Genomic DNA, 26,727 nt, shown 5'->3' with positions numbered 1-26,727 from the left:
GGCCGAGTATATCTAAACAATATCACAGAGGCTCCGTAGGTCAAACCAAGACGACGCACTTTATATAGCTCCTTTCAGTCTCGACAAAGGAGGCGCACACCAGACGCACCCCTTCCTCTTCAACAGTTCAAAAAAATATACATTTGCAAGGATTACAGCTCAAACTATTTTTGCAAAGTGCAGAGCACGGCATAGCACTAAACTATGTCTAAGTTCTCATTATAGTGTTTATACACACAGAACTTGTATTTTCCAGGTGATCTAACTTGAGCTGCTTTTCCGACCCATCGCCCCAAATTCACCCCCAGCGTGCTTAGCACAACTCAGCGAAGCGCACCGCGGGGAAGCACTTTCAGCTCAAGTACCATCATACCTATAATCACTCAAGAGAATGTCTCATTAAAGTTAATTTACTATTGCTGGATTGCTCGACTTCTCCTCCGTGTCCCTCCGGGGCCCACGAGCGTTGCAGCCGTGTAACATCTCGGCTCGGACCAGCTCAGAGGCGTGAAGGGTAGAAGACAGGGTGCATTCATATGTATGCGGGCACTGAGCCATGGAGGAGGGATATCACTGAGGCATGGGGAGAGCTGTGGGCTGCGTGAGGCTAGCGCTGCCCCGCTGTGAGCCCTACCCGGGTAAAACAATACTGTTTATGTCTGACTGGCTTTACACTGCGGGGGACGGCAGAGGGAGGGAGAATCGCTGGGTGAAATGGCGAGAGGGGCAGTGGCGTGCATGGCAGCACATCATTCTTGGCGGTATATTGGTTATGTATAAGGTATGCACAAAGCAAATATTCGATATTAAAACATTTTTCTTGAAAGCGCTTTCAAGTCAGCACATTCTCACTCCCAACTTGTCAAATACGGCCTCTTGGTGAGTGCCACATGGCATCAGAGAGGCCAGAGAATGAATTAGGTATCCCTGTATCGCCTTAATAAAGGTACCGGAGACTCATTACGTGCTTACATTCCTTTCAAAATAAACTACTGTCTTCACAGGAAGTTTGGTTTTGGCAACAGAATCCTTTAGCAGTAGTTAAAAGTGAGTGGCGTACGACTCAAAGTCACAATAGCTCACGTCACGAGCATAGACTGCATATAGGAACCACATCTAACACACGGTTGATGCTCCAGTGACGTAGTCATCTGTTTTAACAGCCTTAAGGTCGACCATCTTGGTTTTTTTTGCAACCAGTCAAGGAAAGTGACCATATTTGCACGGATTGGGTTAGTAGACTCTCGCAGTCCCATACGGTTGTAGGGATGTGTCTTTGAACAAGGGGACCTATGAATGTTTTAGCAAAACGTTATAATCGTCATTTTACAGAGTTTACGAAATGATTTAAACTTAACGATCTATAAAAAAAAAAAGTAAATCCACACGTCTCTTCCCAAAAGGTTTACGGTACTTCAGCAATTGAAATCAATTAAATCGGAACTGTGGATGAGGAGATAGCAGAGTTTTATTTTTGAAAAAACTCTACTTCTCATTTTTGGGAGAAGAGAAAAAAGGAGCGTTGGATTTATAAGGTTCTTTGCTGTCATTGGGCATAAATGATTAATTTGATGGGTAGGTGGCAGCCCCTGCCATCAGTGTATGAATGTGTGAATGATGAGATGTAGTCGGAAGACTAGCAGAGCACTATATGCGGACAAGTCCATTTACCATTGCCATGGTAATAGAAAAACTATGACTACCTTGATACGAAACAACACAACCACAACACAGTCCAGTGTTCAACGTGAGGTTAAAAGTGCAGCATTACTGGTAATGTACACATATTCCGTACACACGGTTTACAAAGTGATCTGTTTTATTCCACAAATGGGCACAGCACAGATGCCATCTTGGCCCTGAACCCAACATTTCAAAAAATCTGGTTTATGTAAGCAGTCTGAAAAGCAGAAAGACTGCTGAGCCTCAAACTGACATTATAGTGCACTCAGGTAAATGTGACATTGTATTGTGAAAAAAAAAATAAAAAAATCTCAGTCAGGTTATATATTTATTTTTTCTCGCTTGCTGCCAGGAAATGATTTAATCATGAATAAAAACTGATTTCTTGACTGTGAAGTGAAATGATTAAATGTGAAGAAAAAAAAGATTATTTAGAAATTGAGAACTTATGTGCATTAGCCAGTTGTTGGAGTGTTAACGGTACGCTTCCTGCAGCCGCTCCCTGGCCATAGAGTCGGTCCCGTCTGTCGGTCGGTAAATACGTCTCTGCTCTCATAACAGTCGCTTCTCTCACAGCGGCATCGCAGACAAACGTAATGAACCCGAGCATAGTGAAAATGTAATAATGCATCCTGTGGCAATGACTGTTTAAATGAGTCCGGCCTTCACTTATCAACTGCCCCCCCAATCCCTTCAGCTTTTTTTAGGTCAGAATTACGTCTCACGAAACTCTTTTTTTTCTTTCTAAAATGGCTGGTGTGTGGGTCCACTCTTTCCCCTGACAGCGCCATTGCGGTGACAGGAAAGTGATTATGTATTGATCACGATCACATAGACACCGGTGTTGCTCTCTCCCCTGTCTGTGGGCAGAGAGGATAATAGCTCATGATCAGACGGAGGAGGGACTGACAGCCCATCTCTCCGGGCCGGTGCCGCCAGCACTATTTTTGGACAGTGGCAGCCTATTCGATTGGAACGTGCGTGTGCACAGACGGACGGGGACGCCGCGAGAATTAAGAGGCGATTAACTCTGCGAGGCGGAGTTTATTGTCGAATACAAAAAGTGTGCGGCGGCGTGCTGTATGTAGCGTGGCGGGCCAGAGCTCTCGACAACACAGAAACGGTTGTAACGAGGTGGAGAAAACAAGCGTGTTGAGGCGTCCTTTCATCCATCCATCCATCCCCGTCCGTCTATTCTCTCTCAAAGGAGAAGATGACATACTTGGAGAGCCGCCAGTTGATTTTTTTTTCCGACAGAAGTCGGAGCCAGTTTTGGATTTTCCCCGGCCCTGCAGATGGACATTTACGGTAACACCGCAGATGGGCATTGAGGGAAACCCTTAAACAAATAAACACGCTCACAAAAATACTGACACTTTTCTTTTTTTTGTTGTTGTATTTTCCAACGTGGCGTCGAACCCCTCCACCCCTTCATTTGTCACGATTTCCCACCAGCGCTCGCATGATCTACAGCCTGACTAAAAGTGGCCGCTCTCCTCTGCCACCGTGTTTTATATTTATATCCCAAAAAGACGTAAGCAGTTCGGATTACACAGGGAGGCACCGTAAATAATTGCGAGGCGGGAGCAAACACGGCCTCTCTCAGAACCATTAGTCTTCATAACGGGACTAATGCATACTCATGCTAAAGTGCGTGTTTCAGCAGCTGAGGAACCGGGGCAAATGAATGAGGGAACACCCTGCGGATGCTGAAAAAGATTAGGATATATGTGCTTCTATCGGGCCGCAACACACTTTTCTAAATTAGTCTCGACCGAATGCAACTTGGGCCTGAAAGGAAGGCTTGCAGCGGGAACACACACAACAACAAAAAAAAGAAAAACACATCTTGGAGATAAGATATGGTTGTCAGCATCCGCGACGCTGGTCCCAGGAGCCGGTGATGGATAAGGGACGCTGCACTTTTGAGGAGTAAGGGGATCATCACACTTAAGCACTTACATTGTCATTGTTGTGTACAATTACTAGTCTTTCATAAGACAGAGAGGGAGCCGTCAGAGAGGAACTGGGGACAGTGTAGGTGTGTGTGTCATTGTCTATGCGCGTGTGTGTACATGACATGAAGAAGACGGCTACAGAGACTGCTGCCTTGACAAGCCGTTTACCGGAGCAGCAGGAACAAAATAATTAAGAGGGTCCTTTGTTCCCCACCGATGGCCATGACATACGCCGCCATTTTAAAAAAGGTTGTGTCATTGAGTCACTTTAATTAGTCCACGGGAAATGTGTGCAACGCGCAGATAGAGTTCGGGACTGGAAGTGGAGGACGGAAAATTGGCCACTTCACATGTTTAATTGCTCCCAAGGCGTTCACGTCGGCGTGGTAATAACAAAGAATAAGGCAAAGTATATTTTCTAATGAACAACTTTATCACGGGTAAATGAACAAAATGTTGCTTAATTTGAGAACTCTGCCACGGGGGCGAGAGTGTTTAATGTGAATTATGCTTCCTCAATGGAAAAAAAACACACACACAAAAAACACAGTTTCAGCATAATGGAAAAAAACGTGGTGGGAAATGAACTTGCGGTTAATATGTATTTTTTGCCACACTACACCAGCCCCAGCCCCTGAGAGTGGCAAACCAGAGATCAAAGTTATTACTTAAAACCAGAAACGAATTACTTATGTACACACTGTTGCCAAAATGCCCTTAACGAGGCGTGAAGCCCAACACCGTTCCAGCCGAGCTGCTCGGTCGCCAACGGTACACAACTCCCAGTGTGTGTGTGTGTCTGTGTGTGTGTGTGTGTGGACAAAGAGCAACTGACGACACAACTCGACTATAGTAACATAACGGATTTATACACACACACACACAGGGAGGGGAGACGCACGCGCTGCCGTCTTAATCCGTCTACGAGGGTCTCTTTGGTTCGGTGGAGACGCTGCGGTGCGGGTCTGCCGCTCCGTCGAGATTCTCACAGCAAGTTAGCGGCAAATGTCATCAGTAGCCAATCCTCCAGCAAGCCATTAGGACACATCAGCGTGGGGAATAAAATAGAGTATAAAATAGATCTCAGTGAACTTCACTTGACAGACAGCGCTGTGCAGCCAGGGAGGAGGCCCGTTCGATCCACGACGAGGGGAGGGCTCGTAATACCTAATTATAGGTAATCCACAAAGGGGTATTTTTTTTTGTCACAATGAGGAAGTTGTTGCTGACTTGTGACTACACAATTAGCATCATATATATATATATTTACATATATGATGCTAATTGTATAGTCAACCACTCATGGTGTGCATCGTGCCGTACTGATTGGATTGTAAAACGCATCATCTCATCAAATTTGGAATGATTAGACTTTGGTGGTCAAAGGTAAAGGTCACTGTTATGGCACATCATGGCCCATGACGCATACTTGTACTAATTAAAATGTCGGCGAACGAAAAATCTCTATCGGGTTAAACGTGTTGTCGAAAGTCTTTGAGACTTTGAACCGCCGTGATTGGTTATCGGAGGGCACTGTCGTTGAACACAACCGTGTGTCGATAGTTGTGATGTGTGAATATGCACAGGCGAGTATTTCACGTTCCTCTGTTGTTTATGCGTTTAAAAACTAGTTTTGCTCATTTAAAATGTATAATATATAAGAATATCTCATGCTATAGTGAGGACTATGAGGATCCACAGTCTAGGTATATTACTCAGTTGTGTTTTTTCCCCAGCTATCTGAAACAGGGAGAGCACAATGGATTTCAGCACTAGCTCCAACATTCACATTCTCTCTCTGACTGCTATTTTCATATTCTGGGGGCAGCAGCAGCGCTGAGGATGACGTTGCATTAAAAACAAAGGAGAGGGGGGGGTGTAGCGTTGTCATCCCTCTCTCAGCAACGACTCCCCCAAGCTGCTGCAGTGCGAGATGTGCTCCGTCTATTACATATTGTCTATTCTTACATCCCGCCAAGGTGAAAATCATTTTCATTTTCATTAAGCGCGGCGGTGGCGCACGGCGCTCCAGCCCACAGCACGACCCCAGCGATTGGCCCGTCTCAAAGCAACTGCGTGACAGAGGTCCTCCACCTCCCACACGACTGCATTAAGCCGCTGAACTCCTCTGAAATCCCGCCGTACTGCGGGCGTGAGCGCCCGAGCACCTTCTAAGTAATGCACTCTGTCATCTGACAGCCGTCCCGGATGCCAGAAAGGGGTTAAAGCGTTTTCCCCGGAGGAATGCTGAAACGCAACCACGTCTACGTGACCGGCGACTTAATGTCTTCGTCAGCCGGTGAGAGCGCCGCTGTACGCCGCCGTCTGACAAGCAATCCATCACACGCGCAGACGACGGAGAGCTGCATGCCGCCACGTAGAGACGGACATGCTAAAAAACACGTGCGCGCGGGCGCGCCCCGCAGACAGACCCGGCACTCGCGCTAGCTAACGTGCCGACAGTCATGGAACACAGGGAGACAGACGGATGCACAAACACACTCCAAATACTGAGCAAACACCGAGCCTGCTCCCTAAACTCTCAAAGTGGGTGGCAGACGGACAAAACATTGTGTGTGTGTGTGTGTGTGTGTGTGTGTGTGTGTGGAGGGAATGGAAAGGGGGGGGGATGAGAGGAAAAGAGGGCGACAGAAATGGTGGAATGTGGATTTACACCCCTAGTAATCCCAAGGTTTGTTTACACTCCCAGAAGTGAAGTGAAATTTTAAAGGGCTATCTCTGTAGCGTGCTGGAGAGCAGATTCACCCAATTACACAGCAGCCCCCAGTGTGACATAGTAAACCTGCTGTAAGATTGACTGTGTGTGTGTGTGTGCGCGTGTGTGTGTGTGTGGTTGGACACCAGACTGTGACCGTGGTAAAACCACAAACTGACTAAATCCATACTGCGGCGTTGGGGAGCAATGCAGCTGCCAATGCTCCGACACGGAGGCGGCCAGGGCGGAGGAAGGCTGCGTGATGCCGCGAGTCAGCCGCCCGCACGACGGACGAGACGGACGAGAAGAGGGGATGGAGAGGCGAGGGGGGAGGGGGGCTACGACAAACAGCCTGAATCTGGTGTCTCTCGTGTGAAATATGAACGTTCAAAGTAACACCTGGGACAAGAAACAAAAACGTAAAAAAAAAAAAAAAAAGGTTAAAAGACAAAACGACTAGCAGGAGCCATGAATTTTGATGGCGGTATGAAAGCGCGGCGTGGCAGACGAGTCTGTTCTTCTATATTTCCCTTCATTGTGTCAGACAGCTGAGGCGTGGCTGTGGCTGTGCGGAGCCAGGCGAGGGCTTTAGTTAATGGGGACAGACATCAAGAGGAGGGCCTCGCCCGCACTGGGAGATTTGATCCTTTCGTCTTATCGGCTTCTTTTTCAAATGACCTTGGCTGCGCGGACTTTTATGCCTCTGCCTTTTATTCTCCGCCGGTGATTGGATGGGCCTCTCCAGCCTCGTCTCAAATCTCTGCCACCTTGATGAATGTGTTCCACCCCCATTTATGTTGCATTGACCAATCCCTCCTCCCCTCCAGTCCAGCGACAGTAGGAATCTGGGATGTAGCCAATTGAAGAGGTACACACACACACACACACACGATCACAATCACATACAAAGAACAGCTAATGAAGACATTAGTTTGACTCTTTATGTAATTGTGTTACTTTTTTTTGTCGCAGTTAAAATAGGTTTACACTGTCCTTTTGTGGGAGCCAAATGCAGCTTTAAAGAGAGTAATTATGTATTTCAATGGGACGCAATCGCTGCTTTTAATTTTAGGCGCTGAGTGCCGGGTGCCTTCCGGGTCCAAATCGCTATGGTTGGTACCTCAGACAATTAATAATGCATACGTAGAGGGGATGAGAGTACAGGGGATCCTGTTCTCGCAGTTCAACACTGTAAAATCACCTGAAGCATGAAAAGGGAGCACAGCCTCCATCGCACACACACACACACACACATATTCATGTTGACTTTTGGCTGCAAAGCCACAGAGTAAAAGCTCTTTTTTTTTGTGTGTGTTGAACAAAAAAAACAAAGCAAAGAATAAGTGCGGATGACGCACCGCACGAAGCCAGATGCAGCAGGAGGGAGACGCGGAGGAGCAAAGAGGGATGAATGCAGAGCAGAAAAGTGCACAGAGAAGAAGAAGAAAAAAAAAGACAAGTCCCGACAACACAACATTAAATATATACAAGCCTCCTTCTTCAATAATGAATATGGCGAGTCCCGGCCGTGTACGAGAGGATGCGTGTGTGAGAAAGCACCCCGACTTCTTCGCACATGTGCGTTAGCATTCGCCAAGTCGGAGGTGCGAACCGGAGAAGCGGCTAACTAGCGCGCCACCGTGCTGTGTTGAGGACGCTACTCGGCCGCGGGAGAAGTAAGCCCCACCTCCAGCGTCCTTTGAAGTGGAACGTTTGTGTCGCAGAGGAATTAAGTTGTGGAAAAACAATATGTTCGCTTTAATATGTTCGGTCTTACTCATCAGAAAATATATATATATATATATATATATTCCTCTTGAAGATAACTGATAATAGCTCAATTCCAGCTGTGTTGTGTGCACTAAATACAAAGTCCTAACACAGTTCAGCGGTGTAGGAGAGAGAAAATGCTGCCCAGCTCCGTGTGTCATCTGTAGAATAAGCGCGGGCAATTAGTGAGTGAGTGTATGACTGAGTGTGTGTATGACTGAGTGTGTGAGGAACCGACTGTTCGAGTACGACTGCCTAATGACCGCAGCAATTCACAGCAATCTACAGCAATTTCTCATGTTTATATACACTTCATATACACTACACTACACATACACTTTGCATTTTTGCACTTACTTTATTGTTGAAATTGAATTTCCTAATTTAATACTCTCCTGTGTCGTTGTACATATTCAGTTTTTTCTTTATACATCCTTGATATTTATATTTCCCTTTGGGAATGAATAAGGTATATATATATATATATATATATATCCATCCATTCAGGTGGGGTCGTCATCCGTACGTCGCAAAATGACATCGTCGTCATTCCCAGCGTTTTTATTTGGAACGAAAATAGTGTTGGATTGTCACAATGTTGCGTAACTATATCCAGCTATAACGCAGACTGAGCTGGAAACAGTGTGTTACTGGTGTGCTCGGGGGTCAGAGGTCAGGGGGCCCAGCTTGTGTGGAACGCTGCTGTTATGCCACATCCGTGTTCACTGTCGAGGCTGCGAAACCAAAGTGCGGAGCAGCAAACTCCTTGTTGTTCCTGCTTTCTGTTTCTATTTCCATACACAGTCACTCCCACTCTCGCCTGATGCGGCATCAGAGGGGCTCTGAAGAGAGGACAGCACGAGCTGCGGTGTGGCCGGTGCTTCTCTTGACAGCCCTTTTTCCTGTCGGGAGGAACAAAATGAAGACGGCTTCTAAATAGATCTGTGGTTCACGATGCGGTATGGACACTTGTTATGATGGGATTATGAATATGAACAGCAGTTAACATCGATTAGCACTCCGACGTCTGTCGGGCTGAAGTTGTACACGGTCCAAGACATGGTGAGAACTACACAAATTAAAAAAGACAATTATTGTGTAATTCACTCTGTGGTTATTTGTGAAATTTGTCAAGCCTAAGAAAAATATGTTTGGGGACTACAGTTTTTTTTTATTTATTTATTTTTTACAGAAAGCCTGCATCATGAGATGTGTGAGGTTCAAACGATGTAGTTTAAGTTTGGTTAACAGAAGATAAGAAGTTGCATTACAGGAATTGAGGTCGCGGGGGTTACTTTAAAAATATATTCTACCGCAATTACTACCGTAAAAGTCGCTACTACCTTCGGTGGTTGTCCCTGCTAGCTCCCCGCTGTAGCCAGCTAGCGCTGCTGCTAGCTCCCCTCTGCTAGTGCGTGCTACTGCCCGTGTCCCTGTTGCACGTGTCTGGCGTCGGCCCCACCACCTTTGATGGTTGTCAGGGAGCTAGTGGAAAACTAGCCGCAGCGCTAGCTGACTCCAGCGTGGAGCTAGCGGGGACAACCGCCGAAGGTAGTAGCGGCTTATAACACAACTTTTACGGTCGTAATTGCTATGAAATACATTTTTAAAGTAACCCACATCAAAAAATAAAGTCAATAACCTTGCCCAAGCATAACATGCAAATGAAGTACCTTGATTACTTTCCATAACTTCTATACATAACATGCAAATGAAGACAGGAGAAAATACATATACGCTGACTTTTCACCGTTATTCGGCATGTAAAGCAGGAAAAGAGAAAACTATCGGAGTTCTGTGCGAGTTCTCTCTTCCAGCTGTGAAAATGCTGCCATCATCCACGGACTCATCCAATCATTTGGCACATTAGTCTTACCAGATTTTAACTGGGAGCATCAGCAGTACTCATTCAAATGAAATAAAATGAAAATGTCCTTTATTACAGTGTAAATTTAAAGCGGTGCGCACATTTCAAACAAACTGTCTTTTCATGCTGGGATGAACAGGACAGTTCAAACCATGCTGCTTTGTAAGCTTTAAACAAATATTACATTACATGCCAAATTAGGGTAACCTTTTTGGAAACAGCTCTGTTTCCATTGTATCGATTTGCAAGATTCTTTCTCTCTTTTTTTTTTTACACCTTTCTTTGCAAGTCCCCAACCTCATGGAGGCCCAATGCTGAATGCTAAAATGAAAGGTACTGGTCGTGGTACAATGTCGCTTTCTCCACGTGAAGTTATGTTTCCATTGTGCCGAGCCGTCTCTGTTACTGCCTCGCATCGACGGCTGTTGAGCAGCACACAGATTCCAATCAGAGCCAACAGATAACATTGGCTCAGCCACCCACTTGTCGCCCAGCAGAAAACCAAAGGGTGGATACAATAGTTTCGTCATAGACTCATCTGCTGTTTATCCTCACAAATAATCCATTCATCAATCAATCATTGTGTCAATAATTGCTCTGAAAATAGTGACAAATGCCCAGTACAATTTTCCTAAACCCAATTTAGAAATGTGTTTTCGTCGAAGAAAAAACATGCCGGTAACGATTCGTCACGACAACTGAGAAGGCTAGAACTATAGGGAATGAAAAACCAGCTGCTGTTCGTTTGCTGTCCATCGCCTCATCAATTGATCAAGTTTCAGATTCTATCACCAAAATGTCACCTTAAACACTCAACTAAGTCACGACTGTTTGCTGTCCCGGCTCCTCAACGGTGGAATGAGCTCCCCATTGACGTCAGGACAGCAGGAAATGTCTACATCTTCCGTCGCAAACTAAAAACACATCCTTTCCGACTACACCTTGAATTAAGAAGGTAGCGCAGTAGTAGCACTTTAGTAGCACTCAGATGGCACTTACTGACAGCACTTTGTAGTATGACTTTATTGAAGAAATTGTACTTTCCTGATGCTTGTTGTTCTGAGTTTGTTCTCACGGTTGAACGCACTTATTGTAAGTCGCTTCGGATGAAAGCGTCAGCTAAATGCAATCTAATGTAATGTTATGCGAGGCTGCTCACATTTGGACGTTTTGTTCTTCTAAAAGTGACTCAAACTCGGCGGGGATCTGCCCACTAGTGGCCATTAGGGGGCATAGCAGTGTCTCCGGCGATGAGGCGCCGAAACCAGGATGAGTCCCACCTGCTGCCCTGCGGTACCGCTGCTAGGGAGGATGCCGTGTCCTTGTTTTCCCTCTCAGATTGATTAACTGACCTTGATACAATGATCAGCAGCGTGTGACAGTGTGACAGCGAAAGATGAGTCTTACATTCACTCCAAGGCTGCAAAGAACTTTCACTACAAACACTTTAATTAAACGGGTCCAGTGACCTGGGACGTGACAGGTTTGGGGTTTGTGAAAGAAGAAGAAGAAGAAGAAAAAAATTGAATTTCATTCTTAACCTTTGCTTCCCTCCTGTTCCAGAGCGTACCACCGTTGACCCTGTTGCATGAAATCCATTTATAATCACAGCCGCTGCGACAAAACAGATGGTGGCATTTGTGTCGGTCTCTCCGCATCCTCCGCCTCATCATTACGAAGGGAAAACAGGCCCACGACACACTGCCTCATTTACCTTCCCTTTCATGAGCTTTGTTTGTTATTACCTCGTTCCCTTTTTTGCATTTTCTCGTCTCTCGCTTCTTCGTCCACACGGCTTTAGCAAAATAAAAAATAAAAAAAGAGGCGACTTTGTTTGAGAAACGACGCTGTGGCTGAGGAGAGAGCGGCTTTTTGTCCTTCGTCTAATTGAGAGTCTTTTGCTATTCATCGGGGCAAGGCGGCCGGGGCCAGCGAGGGGAGGCAATCTCATACAGATCACATTGGAGGGCTTCATTACCAAGAAGCCAGCTACTTTTTTTGTCCTCCCCCCCCCCCACACCACCTACACAAGGGAAGCCCGAGAGGGAGCGAAAGAGATGAGCGAGAAGGGAGCATGAGCGAGGGAGGCAGACGCACAGAGAAAAATAAATAAAAGTGTGTGCGTGAGAGAGAGAGAGTCCCCGAGGGAGCGAGGACAAATTACACCTGCACAACGGCGTCTTTAAGAGCGCCGCGGCGTTACGCTGAAGCAGAGGGGGTATGTGCACTTATAGGCACTTGTGCAAGTGTGACTTGGGCGTGTGCGCGAGACACAAGCGCGCGTGCTGTTTGTGTCTGCACGCTCTAGAAAGAGAGTACCGCCCCAGGAGGCTTTAAGGGGCTTACATTACTGTATCTGGACCGGTGACTGATGATGCTACATACATAATTTGACATTGGATCATGAATAACAGTTGCTGAATTAGTAATACACATTTGCATGTGATATTGAGCAGCTGTGACTGTGCGTGCGTACGCTTTGTTGTGTTGTTACTCCTGAAGAACGTATATCTGTAAGCTAGGGAATTTTCCCCCTTCTCCCCCGGCCCCCTCTCATGTACATGAGGCCGTGGCACGGCAAAGTGTGAAACAGAGAGATGCCGAATTAGCAATGCTGCTCGGTGTCGCGGCCACGAAGCAGACCGGATGTGCAGAGGAATGGGGAAAAAGAGAAGGAGTCTCCGGGTTATTGACAGGTGACAGAAACAGATGTGGATGAAGAACACGCCTTCAGAGGAAGCCACTTGCACGGCTGCGCAAGAGCAGTTGCCAAACGAGGTGAGATGGATCGGAGTCGCGGGTTATTTACAGAGAAACTCCAGCGTGTCAGTTAAATCCTGTGTGCCTCCGAGGTCCTGCCCTATCCCTATTTAGCACGTCCACAGTAACGGGCAGGCTGGCACGCACGCCGCCTGGCAGACAGAGGGGCCCGGGAGAGAGTCGCGGCCTTGGCCGGGGTTCACCGCTCCGACCCGCTGTCACCCCAGCTCTGCCTGTGAGCCGCCCGCCACCACCATCACTATCACCATCACCACCACAGCTTACCGAAACCCCCCCTCCGCCAGTCCCCGGTCTGCCGCGTCCCCACCCAGCCCCGGAGCCCGCTCGTCAGATGTGCCCCGGGCCCCAGCTCTGGCCCAGCACTGGTCCAGCTCTGGCCCAGGTCTGGCCCAGCTGCCCACTATGTTAAAGGGCCAGAGGCTCCCTGCCACTCAGTCCATCTGCCAAGCTGCAGAGCCGAGTCTAGGATCAGAGAGGAGAGAGACACAAACACCAGACACCCGCGCTCTTAACTCTCTGCTCAAAGCTCGACAGAGAAATGCCAGATAAAAGATGCACTATAAATGCGCTTCCTTTTACTTATGTGGGTTGCTGTGACCCTGAAATACTGCTCGGGTTTATTCAAGTTAAACTGCATTTAATGCATTCAGACTGAGACTTTCCAGGACCAAGATGTGTGCAAGATTTACTGTGAGATCAGCAAAGCACAATTTATAGCACTATTTTTAGGTGTATCAACGAAGGGGATTTTTATAAAAAAAAAAAAAACATCTGGCTCAAGTGGAGCGTGAAATGCTCTGAAAATAGCTCAGCTTTCCCTTTATTGATCTGGAAAAAATAAGCGAGGAGCAGAAGGAATCAGTCCTAGATAAGCGATAGATAGATAGATAGATAGATAGATAGATAGATAGATAGATAGATAGATAGATTGTTATATAGATGGATATATATAAGCACAGAGACACGTTCTTTGATGGAACATACAGCAGTATTTAACAACGTTATCCTTCATGTAGGATTATGTATCAGTCTATCACGTCCATAACGGTGCGTATTAAATCATCTGTGATCGTCTTCTGCTGTACGTTGGAAGCGCGAGACGATCGGCTCTGATAAAGGTCTGCCTCGTGCTCATTTCCATACGTCTCCCTTTGATCAAGTCTGCTCATTTAACGTCCAAATCTGCAATGACAAGCCTTTACTTATTTTCCCAGCTGCCGGCGGTGATGAGAGCGTAATCAGAAACATCATTAAGGCCCCACGTAGTCGGCTGTGCCCGTTAGTCCTGTTACCTCGCACCCATAATAACTCTGAAAATGCAAATCAACCCCAGGTAATCTATTAATGTCACTTCAATTTTACGTCAGCGCTCCAATTTAGCAGATCTTGACACATTTGGCGGGGATCCGCGCTTCCGCGCAGGTACTCATTTTGCCGGGGTTTCAGGGAGCGCGGCCCGCGCCGAGAGAGGCGGCGGGCCATCTGCCCACGCGTCCGTTCATTAATCGCCTTGATAATGAAGCACGCTCGCGGCCCGACACTCCCGGGGGCCGCTCTCGTACCGGGTCCCATCCGGCGCAACAACTTTCGGCAAGTTTGTTTGGCGGTGTAGCAATTATTGTCATTCGCACACACCCCAAACCCCCCTCCCTCGCTCTCCCTTCGCTCGGGGAGGATGGTCTAGCGACCTCCTCCTAATTACCTGAAGCGTCACTTCAAGCAGACTTTGTAATTTCCAGCTACATCACAACCCCCTTGTTAGCTGCAGAAGGGTAGCAGTGCCGCGTAATTCCAGCATATGGTCGACAGACATACGAGGGAGGGGGAGGATTTGTCAGCTTGTACTGGCCTTAAAGTCGAAGACCCCCATTAACAGGGAAACTGGGTCTACTAATCCTGAGAGATCCGTGCAATCCGTGCAAATGAATTAGAATTGTAATCACGGCCAGGCTTTTCCCAAACAAGCTACAAACTCTCTTTTAATGGAAGTCGCAGTGAAGCATAATTATCTAAAGATTATACGTATGAAACTGAGAATATAGGGGGGGGGGGGGGATGTGGAGAGGTAGAGTAAATATTAATTTGATTTGATTTTTTATCTTTCAATTAAAAAAGAAAAGACCACATCATTTACTTGCCTGATGAGTAGAAGCAGAGGAAATTAAACAAGCCATGGATTTGTAAAGCACATAAAACTAAATCAATTAGATAATACCCCACCCCCCCAAAGAAAAAATGGTTAAAGCTGCACTAATTAATATCTTTATATTAACAATAGATCAAATGATTATGTGCATTATGAAAAGGGTTGTAATAGTGATGAACCTACAGAGATCTAATCTGCAGTTCACAACCACCTCCCAAGATATACATTGATATCCTACTAATAAGCGGCAGCAGGAAATGTGTGTTGGAGGGAACACATTTTTTTTAATCAAATTGATGATTCACATATTTAGCAAGTGAATCTGAGATCTGTGAAGACAACATCTGCTTGTAACGACTGAACCCTTATGAGACTTGTTATGGTCACGTTTAGGCGCTCGGTCGAGGGAAAGGAGAGATTGTGGTCTTGGTTTAATACAAAAATAAATGTCTGCAGTGACTTGAAGCTAGGGACATTATGTCTTTATTAACATTTAACTGAAACCACAATCTTTTCCCAACCTGAACCAAAGAGCTTTTTATTTTTCACCTAATCCTTCCCACACATTCTCTCAAAGACAAACTTTCTCTGAGGAATTAATAGGCGGTGATTACGTTTCTCATCAAAACATAATTGGGACGCAAATTAGTTTGCGTTATTTATCCGAGATGGGGTTGCACTACTGTACAGGGCCTTTACAACTACTACTAAGTAGAGAAAAGACATTTGCATATAGCATTGAGAAAAAAATTGCTCTGAATCATTCAAACACAGGTGTTACAAGAGAACAAAGGTACCCGAGGAAGTGTTACGCTCATACAAATACATAGCTAATAGCTTTGATTTTAAAATAACAGTATATTTTTTAACAATATCGAAAGTGTATTTAGAATTTTTTCCAGTACTCACTGACTGAAATATCACAGTTGACCCACTACCGCTATCGGAATAGGCAGCTAACGGTGCCAACAACGCTAAAAACGGCGAGAGCGCTGTGCTAACGTTTTTTTTTAACCGGCGAGGACAACGAAAAGGTTTGGCGGTTCGAGGCACAAACACACAGCTTTCATTCACACGATGGCTGTTAAATGAAGTACTCTACTGATACCGGTATCTATTTAATGGGGCCGGTATTTTTTAACAGTACCCAGCCGACATTTCCCTTGTGTTGTGTTGGACTTGTTTCTGTATTTGCTCGTGCTTTCTCTCTTTGCAGCCGTTTAGGTTTTGTAACATTACAGTGTGCCGAGCTCTCCAGGCCCCTGCACTTTATCGTCTGTTCATCTGTTCATTCACTGTCTTTGTTTTCTTGCCCACAACCTTGTTTCCAGCCATGGCAGGCAGCTGTTCTCGAAATGACATGGCCTACAACAGTAGCAATTAGCTAGCGAACACAAATGGTGCATGGAGAAAAGAGATCTAAAAGAGGAGTGAGCATTGGGCTTCTATTTGTCAGGTGGCCAGTAACAAGACTCTGAATGTTGTCAGCTTGTTCCACTACCCCCATGAAAGTGCACAAAAGAATCAATGAATGCAGCTTTAAAAACACGGCGGTTTTCCCTCGCTACTAAACGGTTGACATTTTGGAAAAGCAAGTTTTTTTCCTCCCCCCCCGCCCCGCCTTGTCAAACAGCACCACATAGCAACAGCCAGTCAAGCATGTCGGTCACAGAATCTCTCCTGACATCACACTTCTCCTGGCTCTTTACACTAATCAGATCAAACTGGATTCTGACTGGCCGCCTCTTCTCCGGCACATCCGCCGCGTTCTGCTCTCCGCTTCCACCGGCACTCCAAGCGACGATACGCCGAACAATTAGAACGGTAGTCACCTCCGTTCTCAGCCATTCAGGAAAATGAAAGTCAGAGAAAAGTCACGGAAAGCCACACGTCTTATCCGACTGGCCCTTTTAAAGGAAGAACAAAAGGTCTTTCTCCTTCATTTCCCATTAACCTCTATGCTCCTCCGCACACAGGAAACATGGCGACCCCGGCGGCCCATGTCACATATCTCATCCGGCTGCGGGGACCGCTTCCTATGGGGGATGGTGACATTCAATGAGGGGGGTTTTCTATCTCGCTGTAGTCCTTGGCAGATAAAAGGTGGGTGTTGATATTTGTCCCCGGTCTCACTGATACGCTGAGGACACGCTCCTGATAAGCCAGGAGCTGGCTGGGAAGACAGTGATGAAGTCTGGAGTGGAACTGACAAGCCCTGTAAGTGGATAACACCGTCACGAGAACCAGCCCGTTATGGTCCGGATTAGATTTCTGATTATTCGACACAGGTGGGCATCAGCGCACTCAGCAAAACTCAACACCAGACGTAATGCGGCATCGCTGAGCACGTGCCATAATTACACGGTAGCGCTTCCCAGCTTCTCGTGGTGGCGGTGGGCATACGCAGCGGACCTCACCAACATCCGTTTATTTTTCCTGTGGACTTTGTTAGTTATCCACTCCAGAGCACACTTCCAGTAATCCACTGGGGCCTGCGCAAATCCCCATTTCCACGTGATAAGAGATGGAACACCACTGTAAAGAAACCGTTTTATTTATGGATACGAGGCGAGAGAGAAACGAGCGGCTTATTGTTTGTCTGTCCGGAGCGTCACATTCTTCCCACAATGCCGCCTGAAAACTTAACAAGAGGGAAACTAGTTGCAGGAAGAAGGGGCGGTGGGGGGTGGGGGAAGCCTTTCATGCTAACAACTGAGCTTTTTTTTGCGAATGTTTAATTAATCAGTAGTGACAAAAGGGAACAACAATCAACAAAGAGATGCCGATTTCCATTTCTTATGCATTATTCCCAGCGGCGAATCACAGAGCGCTGTCAACTACCACTTCCCTCCGTACGCCGTCCCCGTGGCCGTCCCTGCACCGCACCGGCGAAACCCTTAGAGAGCTACAACAGCCGAGATCCAAAACAATGAGCAGCGGGGATCAAGGAACAGAGTTCAGACAACAACAGTTCACTGTTTTTCTGTGTTTACACGGATTCTTTTGCACTGTGTTTTGTTCCTTTTTGTAGCGGCGGTGGCGGTGGCGGCGGCGTCAGCCTCAACGGCGTCTGATAAAAGTCACGATCACGCGGAGCCGAGAGCGAACTCGCCGTCGCCTCCAAGAACCGACGTAAAAAAAGGATGCAACCCACAGATGGGATTTACCAAAGAGATGCCGCTACATACCTAGCACCATCTGCCCTAGCGTGTTATGTCAGCTTTGTGACAGGTAACAAGAGGATGCTCTTAAGGAAAAAAAAACACACACAATAACAAGCGCATACCGCCCAACAACAGACCTCGGCACCCCTGCGCTGAACTCCTCCAATGTCAAAAACGGCATGAAGACACACTCTGATCTCCTTTTTTTGCTACTGATGGAAACATTTTCAACAAGACTCCTGCTGCTCTGGGGTCAGTGGCGAGGCTCCCCTGAAGGGAAAGGAGAAAAAAAAAAAAACACAGCGTACTGATCCACTTACAAGCTTCTGCCAATCCTAGATGGGCCATACATCTGAATTATGTGATCATCATGCAGTGGTCATTTAAATGCATGGGTGGAATAAGAACACGAATACATGAATATATTAGCATACGGCGAAATGGAAAGTGTTTGCGGCGGGATGAGTGCCAGTTTGCGGGGCACTGAGGGAAGGTAGCTCATGGCAATTAGCATCAGTTGCTGTTGACAAGCTAAGAGACGGTGTAAACGCGAAGCCTTTATGCTTTTATTTGGCTGATTATACTAAAACGCTTGAATCCTGAATTAAAAAGCATCCGTGCACGGACTTTTCCACGGCGAGGTGTGTTAAGCCTTACTGCTTTACTGTGTCAAGAATGGCTGTGGGGGTCTTTGATATGGAATAAAGTGTTCTTCTGCAGTGCTTTCTGCTCCCAGTTCCTCTCCAACTGTTTTTTTTTCCACACATTGAATTCTAAACTCTCGAAACTTCCCATAAATATTTGATCGCAGTGATCACCAGCTATACCACATCACTGGCTGCCACATGAGAATGTTAAAGAAATGCAATACATTTTCCTGAATGCACCACATCATATAGAACGGATGGCTCCCGACCTATGCAAAGTGGAGAATAGCCTTTTCTTTTTTTTTTAAAATGCCTACCATAAATGAAACTGCTATTTCCTCATATGCTGATGTTTCCATAGCGTCTGAAATGTGCTTCCCCCCCCCCCCCCCCCTTTTACTTCTGTAGAACTCAACAATTTGATTTCTTGTTTTTTTGCATCGTATTAGTTGGACTTGTTTGTGAGTGGGCTGTTCTGCACACTGTGTGACATTAGCATCAGGCCGCCTAGCAGTGAGCTATGGGGGGAAGTTGGAGTGATTTATCATATTTCCATTTGCCGGGATACTCATAGCAAGCATGCATGTAAATAGGCATACTCATTTCCCTCTTGTTCCCATCCACTCATTATTTTTTACGCAATAGCCCATTAGAGATCAGCCGTCTCGGAAATCTCTCGCAGCTATTAGGCTGCTGTGTGCGGCGCGCACGGGAAAGGCCGCCCGGCCGTTGTTGACTCACCAACAGCAGACATCTCTGGAACGGAGGCGCGGTAAGGGCCCTCGTTGAACTGCGGCGGATTGTCGTTTATGTCCTGGACTTTGATGATGAACTCGGACGGCGGCTCCAAGGGCTCGTCCGTGTCGGCGTTGACCACCTGGGCCGTCAGCGTGTACTCGGCCTTCTCCTCGCGGTCCAGCCTCTTCATGGCGTGGATGTCGCCCGTCAGCTCGTTGATGGCGAAGATGGTGCCGGCACCCTCGCCCGCCAGGACGTACTTGATGTTCTTGCCGCCCACATCCAAGTCTGTGTGTAGCTGCAATTAAGAAGAAGAAGAAGAAGAAGAAGAAAAGAGCGGTTTAAAAGGTGGAGCAGGGTTCTGGGTTTTAGTCCCCACCGTGGAAACAGAGACGTGTGGGTGGAGGTGAGAGGGGGGTGTAATAAATGCAGGTTGATGCGCTCAGCACATTCTAGAAGTTCTCCCCGTGTAAATGCAGATAAGTGAACAGTATGGGCTGTAATGTGTTGTTCTTTTGCTGCTGCGCTTTTGCGGCAACTAGTGTAGCAGGGATACTAAACGTGGCTCAACATAGCCTACACTTTGCTAAATGAGGCCCGCTGGGGGCCATAACTTTATAAGTAGCACGGGAAATGGACCTTAGCCTACATTGTTCCTCATTATACATCGCAAATACATCATACAAACACACATTGTGGGGGGATATTGCTCCCCGCAGTCGGAGAATCCACGGAACGAAGAAGCAAGAAGTGCTTTGAATGTGGATTCCATAACACAGCAAGGGCAGAAAAGTATCAGAATCCATAAAAGATTAAAGAGGGAAACTCTGCACGCGGTGATTCATGCTCACCAATAGCTTGCCCCGAAGTTACTGGACAATACTGCCTGCTGCTCATTACTTTTGTAATTACAGTTTCATTAGTTGACTAAAGCTGCATTACGTGCAAGGCTGAGTGGTTGGCTCCCACTCGCCGCGCGGGCTGAGTATAACTAATGAGTCTGACAATGGCGCATAAGGCGGTTAAAACATCTGTGGACGATGAAAAAGCGAAAAATGAGCGCGGGTTAAAAAGGTAAAACTGAAGTGCAGGAGATATAATGGTGCGGCACAAAAGAGGTCAGAGAATAAAAAAGAGAGACGGCGTGCGGGGATTCGCCATGAGGGAGGCGAGGAACTTTTCTTTAATTCACATAAACAGAAAGCGCACTTCTTTTTTTTTCTGTAAGTCACCTTTCAAATAAGCCTCTTGATCCCCAAGGTGAGTGACTTTCAGAAAGGAGGAGGGGGGGGGGGGGGGGGGGGGGGAGCAGCGAATCCAGCAATGTTGCAGTGGTGCTGGAACACGGCTGGCAGCCTTCTTCTTTTTCAGTTTGTAGTTATTCGTTAATATGCATGCCGCACAAAAAAACACACAGTCGCCTCCGCCGCCTCGCACACACAACTGAGCACGCTCAGGCGCGCATCAAAACATCTGTATTCAGCAGCATTAATTCCATTTCCTGCCGCGGCGTTTTCAATAGAGGATCCTGTGGGAGCGCGGTGGTGAGCGTGCGCGATGGCAAGGTGGAAATCTGTCGGTTAAAAAAACACCGACCTCTAAACCCCCCCCCCACCACCCCACCCGCTCTCCTCCACTCCTACACCCCTCCATCCCTCACCACCACCACCCCCCGCAATGTTTTTATAAGCCGGCTTTCATGCATATACTGTCTCGGAGGTGTTGTTTGCAGACACTGACAAAGCACATTCACTTAAATTGTCACACCTTGCACTTTTGTTTTCCTAATTGTGCCATCATTTCACATGAATGATGTAGCTCATTAACACAAATGCCTCGCAACATCCTGCACACTGAGAAACTCTTTAAATGAGCTCAAATTAATGATGGTCTGTCATCGTTTTTTGTTTTTTTTTCCCCACCCTATGTGTGACTTTCCCTCAATGGGAAGAAAATTGACTATTTCAGCTTGCGTATCGTCTTTGGTTGCGATCATGTTTTTTGCAACCCATCAACAGTTAATTCCTTGTGTCCTTGACGCTTAAGACTCGCTTTGTTCACTTGACATTAAAACAGAATTGCGAAGCAAATTCAAGGTCAAGATGAACTGTCAGGTCCACCAGGTGAAGCTGGAACACCTCCACTTCCATGGCTGCCGTGCGAGCACCGTCCGCTGATGAGGGACATAACAGGAGGGTAAGTGCACATCGTTATGTGAATTTAAGGGATTTCATAATCAAGAATCCGCACACATGAAGTGAATTGATGTGCGCTTTTGGATAATGTGACAGACTAGGCAGAAGATTCAAACTTTTGATTGGTCATCAAACAGTTAAATATACATACACTGTGTATTTTTTGTACCAATTATCAAGTTCATTTGGTTGCATTTTAACCAGATGAAGGCCTTTACAAACAGACAATACAGAAAGGCTCAAAACACGCTGCGAATATTTTGAATGGAAACCTTTCACACGGGCAGCAATGCAAATATACAATGTATTTTCCCGTAAAAGGTTTTACTAAATGTACACAATCAGAGGATCAACTAGTGGGTGCAGCGTCTTTTTGTCTTGTCTGAAGTCATTGTTCTGGAGTCTAAGCTACTGTAAGATATTTTATTGGGTTTCCTTTTTCGCAAAATGCTGTGAGTGAATTTGCGATCCCTCTGGCAGACAGTTATGCAGTGCATATGTCAATGTGTATTGTGGAAGCAGAGGATCTGGTGTGATCTGCTTTGTCACGTTTGATAAGGAACAATAAAGTTTGTCATGGTTCACATTTGGAGCTTCATGCGTTGATTTACAGTGTGAAAAGCTCAGAAAAATGTAACGTAAGATATTATTATTGAGTACTTGACAAACACAACAGTGAAGGAAAATATAGTGACGTGTGACTTAATTGCATTATTATATTGTGGATGAAGTAAGAATCCTTAAAAAAAAGTAATTCAGCCAATAAAACAGATAGCGGACTATAAGAAACAGTTATATGTTGAGATATCAACAGTTCCAGCTGCTTTTAGATCTGCTAGCAGACCGTTCTCACAAAGATTTCAATTTGAAACGACCACATGACGTTCCAGATGAATTGAATGCTCTTACAGGTATCCACAGGTATCCACAGACCACGGTTTGGGTCATTGACTTGTTCAACACCGAGGTGGAGGGCAACGTGCGGAGGCCCGTGGGGCCGAAATTCAGTCTGCGACTTTGAGATGACGAGGCCCTTCATGCGAGTGCTTGAAGGAAGCGAACCGAAAGACATTTGTCTGTTATTGTCAGTTTTCTTCTAGTATAATAATAATAACTTTATTTATATAGCACTTTTAGAAACAGGGTTTACAAAGTGCTTCCACAGATAAACAAAGCATATTAAGAGATAATTTAACCTAAGCGATAGTGATTGTGTTATTTTCATTGGTCTTTGTGTAACTTCATGCTGCTCACTGATGTTACTGAAGGTAGGCGTGTCTTATGGAAGGTAGGCGTGTCTTATGGAAGGTAGGTGTGTCTCATTGAAGGTAGGTGTGTCTTATGGAAGGTAGGCATGTCTTATTGAAGGTAGGCGTGTCTTATGGAAGGTAGGTGTGTCTTATGGAAGGTAGGCATGTCTTATTGAAGGTAGGCGTGTATTATGGAAGGTAGGCGTGTCTTATGGAAGGTAGGCGTGTCTTATGGAAGGTAGGCGTGTCTTATGCAAGGTAGGGGTGTCTTATGGAAGATGGATGTGTCTTATTGAAGGTGGATGTGTCTTTTTGAAGGTTGGCGTGTCTTATTAAAGGTAGGCTTACCTTATTAAAGTTAAGCGTGTCTTATTAAAGGTAGGCATGTTTTATTGAAGGTGGGCGTGTCTTATTGAAGGTAGGCGTGTCTTATGGAAGGTAGGTGTGTCTTATGGAAGGTAGGCATGTCTTATGCAAGGTAGGCGTGTCTTATGAAAGGTAGGCATGTCTTATGGAAGGTAGGCGTGTCTTATGGAAGGTAGGCGTGTCTTATGGAAGGTAGGCATGTCTTATTGAAGGTAGGCGTGTATTATGGAAGGTAGGCGTGTCTTATGGAAGGTAGGCGTGTCTTATGCAAGGTAGGGGTGTCTTATGGAAGATGGATGTGTCTTATTGAAGGTGGATGTGTCTTTTTGAAGGTTGGCGTGTCTTATTAAAGGTAGGCGTACCTTATTAAAGTTAAGCGTGTCTTATTAAAGGTAGGCATGTTTTATTGAAGGTGGGCGTGTCTTATTGAAGGTAGGCGTGTCTTATGGAAGATGGATGTGTCTTATTGAAGGTGGATGTGTCTTTTTGAAGGTTGGCGTGTCTTATTAAAGGTAGGCGTACCTTATTAAAGTTAAGCGTGTCTTATTAAAGGTAGGCATGTCTTATTGAAGGTGGGCGTATCTTATTGAAGGTGGGCGTGTCTTGAACATGTGGACCAATGAACAAGTTCCTAGCTCCATTATGTATATATTTTAAATACTTTTTTTTTTGACGATTCCCTAATTTTTCACCAGATTTTAAGCCTTTTTTCTGGGTCCTCCTCCCATGATTTTGGTTTCATGAGAAGTTCTACAGGATAAAAGAAGAGTTCTTCAATGTTTTTGTATTGTTGTATTTTAATATATTCTGATGGGAAGTATATTTTATCAGTTACATTATATCGGGTGAAATATAACCGACGCTAGTGACGGTGTGACTTTTTTTAACGTTGGTGTTCTAGTGTAAGGGACTCTGACACCTGCCTCCTCAGTTTGTGTAAGCATGGCACCACTGCTGAAGTGCACTGAATCAAAACAACACAAAAGAAACACCAGTCCAAATTGAGAGGGCCTACTGGAGTCCCTTTTGAATATTCAAAGTATGAGATTGGCCCAGTCTGGCAAGGCAGCGTTCCACTCTGTGCTGTCTGTGGCGGTGAGGGCCATGCTGGCCCACGCCGAGGCCGGGGACCATAGAGGAACTCCTGGCATCGCAAACTTCAAAAATGAAAAAAAACCACTTTATGAACAGCAGCCGGTTTGGGCCTGGAATGAATCGACCTTTCAGGAGTCTTCCCCCAACTCCCCGACGGCCAGTCACCTCTGGCCCAGTACCAGCCCAAGCACTGAGGCTATACGAGATTAAACAGCACCGATACATATCAACCACACCACAGGCTTATTGCTGGATTTTCTCCATTTTAAATGGATTGATTCCTCAACAGGTAACATTTATACCGCGTTACCGCTTTGTACAGCTGACCCAGGCGGCACAAGCCAAGTAGACGCAAACCACGGATGGGTGACTCAGTCGACAACCCGACAACAAAAATGGCACACCGTGTGCATTCTTGTGAGAAGAATCTAAAAATCAATCGACTCTCGCTTTCGCCAAAAACTGCCACTTTGACGCCGCGTTCCCAGAAAGTTGAACCGAGCCGGCTGGAACCGGCTGCAGTTCTCGGCGCTGATGGCTCCTTTAAAATGCCTCGGTCGCCCACTTTGTAGACAGCCTTCGCACTGGAGTGCACAAGCGGTCATCAAACAGTACAATTACTGAAAGCGGGGTGGGGGTCTGTCACAGGTCCCTGTCATTAACTGAGTTGCCTGGGCAACTAAAAACAGCACCAAGAATCAGTGACATCGACTGTGGCATTTAGGAAACAAGCAGCAAACTGATGAGTGTGTGTGTGTGTGTGTGCTATAATGCAGTCTGCACCAACACAGCATACACAGGTTGGTTGGACACATAGATCATCGTGCCTGTCTGTGTTTACTCTGCATCTGAGCGGTAACAGAGGCGATGGAGCCGTTAGCAGGACGGCGGGAAAGTCGACACAAAAAAGCCTTTAGATTCTTTGAAAAATAAAGCAATGCACTCCAGCTGTCATGCGTCGAGTTTCTTTCTGCTTGTAACCAAAGGACACAGTGTGATTGCTTCACTGTCTGAATGTAAACAGAATCTATCATAAAGTGGGGGGGGGGATGTGTCATTAGTGTGTGTTTGTGTGGGTGTGTGTGTATGTGTGTGTGTTTACGGACTGGGGAAGTTATTATGGCTCTCTCTCCTTTAGCCGCTGTTGCTGTGATGAAAAGAGAGACATCGGTGCGTATAGATTGAAGCTGCAACCCGGCATGATGAAGAAAGCCTTGGTTGACTGAAGAAATGATCTTGTGGCAGTACTTTAAAGTACTCTCTGATTGGTACACACACACACACACACATGCACACACACACACATGCACACCTCCATTTGCCAACCACAGCTCCCAGTATAAGGGGCTGCATGGGACTGCTTATCCTCTCAGTCGGAGAAGGAAATATGCCCGTCCCCGCTGAGGATGAGCTTTTTAAGGCAATCACTTGAATAATCACTGTGTCCTAATGAGTAAGAGCCTACAACCCGCGCGGCCTCAGGCCTGAGTTTTACATACTTAAGTGTAGCCTACAGAGGGAACTAATGATTTTGCTCCTTGTCAAGGCAAATTGTAGATAGGACAAGTGTTCCCTTCTTATGTACGGAGCAACTGGGACTGCAGGAGGCGAGGGGGACTGGATCGGGGAGTGAGGGGGAGGAGATGCTGTCACTGTGATGCCGCCTGTCAGCTCCCGTGTACTGGAACAGACTGCACTCGTACGCAGGACTGCCTGATCCAAATGCCTCCTCGGTAATGGTTACTTACTATTATTGCTCATTTTAATTGGTGAAAACGTAGTGACACACATATATACGATACATTATTTATCATTAGTGGAAATCAGATCCTTACACAATGAAAAAACAAAGAACAGAAGCGTTATCAGTGGAATGTACTTAACGCATCGAAAGGAAAAGTACTAGTCCAAGAAGAAAAAAAGCCCCTGCGACGAATATATTGTTTTATATGGCATCGTTAGATGACAAAGGAAGACGCAGCAATGTAGCATTGTCCTGTTAGCTGGGTAAGTTGTAGCTTCTTGGTTGTGACTATGTTAAAGATACAGTTTGAGTCCAGTGGTTTCCGTCAGACGAGTCCTGCAAAGGGTCTCCGGATGACTCTGAAGCATCATGAGATCATGTTTTGGGACGCAAAGGAAGAAAAGAAACAAAGGTTTTGGACAATTTAAGGGTTTATTTTGAGCTTCAAACTGTTACTGAAGGCTGAGAAATTGTCTTTGGTGAAGTGAAACGACTGATACACATCTGAAACATGTGACACGCTGCTGCCACAAACCCAAAGGGACAACAGGGACGACTGATTTCATCTTTCTTAGAAAACATTATATTTCCTATTTTGCGTTTTGAG

At 46.0% G+C, this 26,727-nt stretch overlaps 1 protein-coding gene across 2 annotated transcripts in view; it reads right to left on the bottom strand.

The window, feature by feature from the left end:
- The window catches only part of cdh8 (cadherin 8), a 104,792-nt gene that overhangs the window by 42,157 nt on the left and 35,908 nt on the right, over positions 1-26,727 (bottom strand). For both annotated transcript variants that reach the window (XM_068577063.1, XM_068577072.1), the window contains exon 3: positions 19,474-19,768. In XM_068577063.1, coding sequence (XP_068433164.1) covers positions 19,474-19,768 — 295 coding nt within the window. The remainder of the gene's footprint in view (positions 1-19,473; positions 19,769-26,727) is intronic.

This window comes from Clinocottus analis, unplaced genomic scaffold (genome assembly GCF_023055335.1).
Source record: "Clinocottus analis isolate CAN_PGR_092001 unplaced genomic scaffold, fCliAna1.0.p SCAF_1, whole genome shotgun sequence".
Classification (NCBI taxonomy): Eukaryota; Metazoa; Chordata; class Actinopteri; order Perciformes; family Cottidae; genus Clinocottus; species Clinocottus analis.
This window is presented reverse-complemented; position numbering and strand designations above follow the sequence as displayed.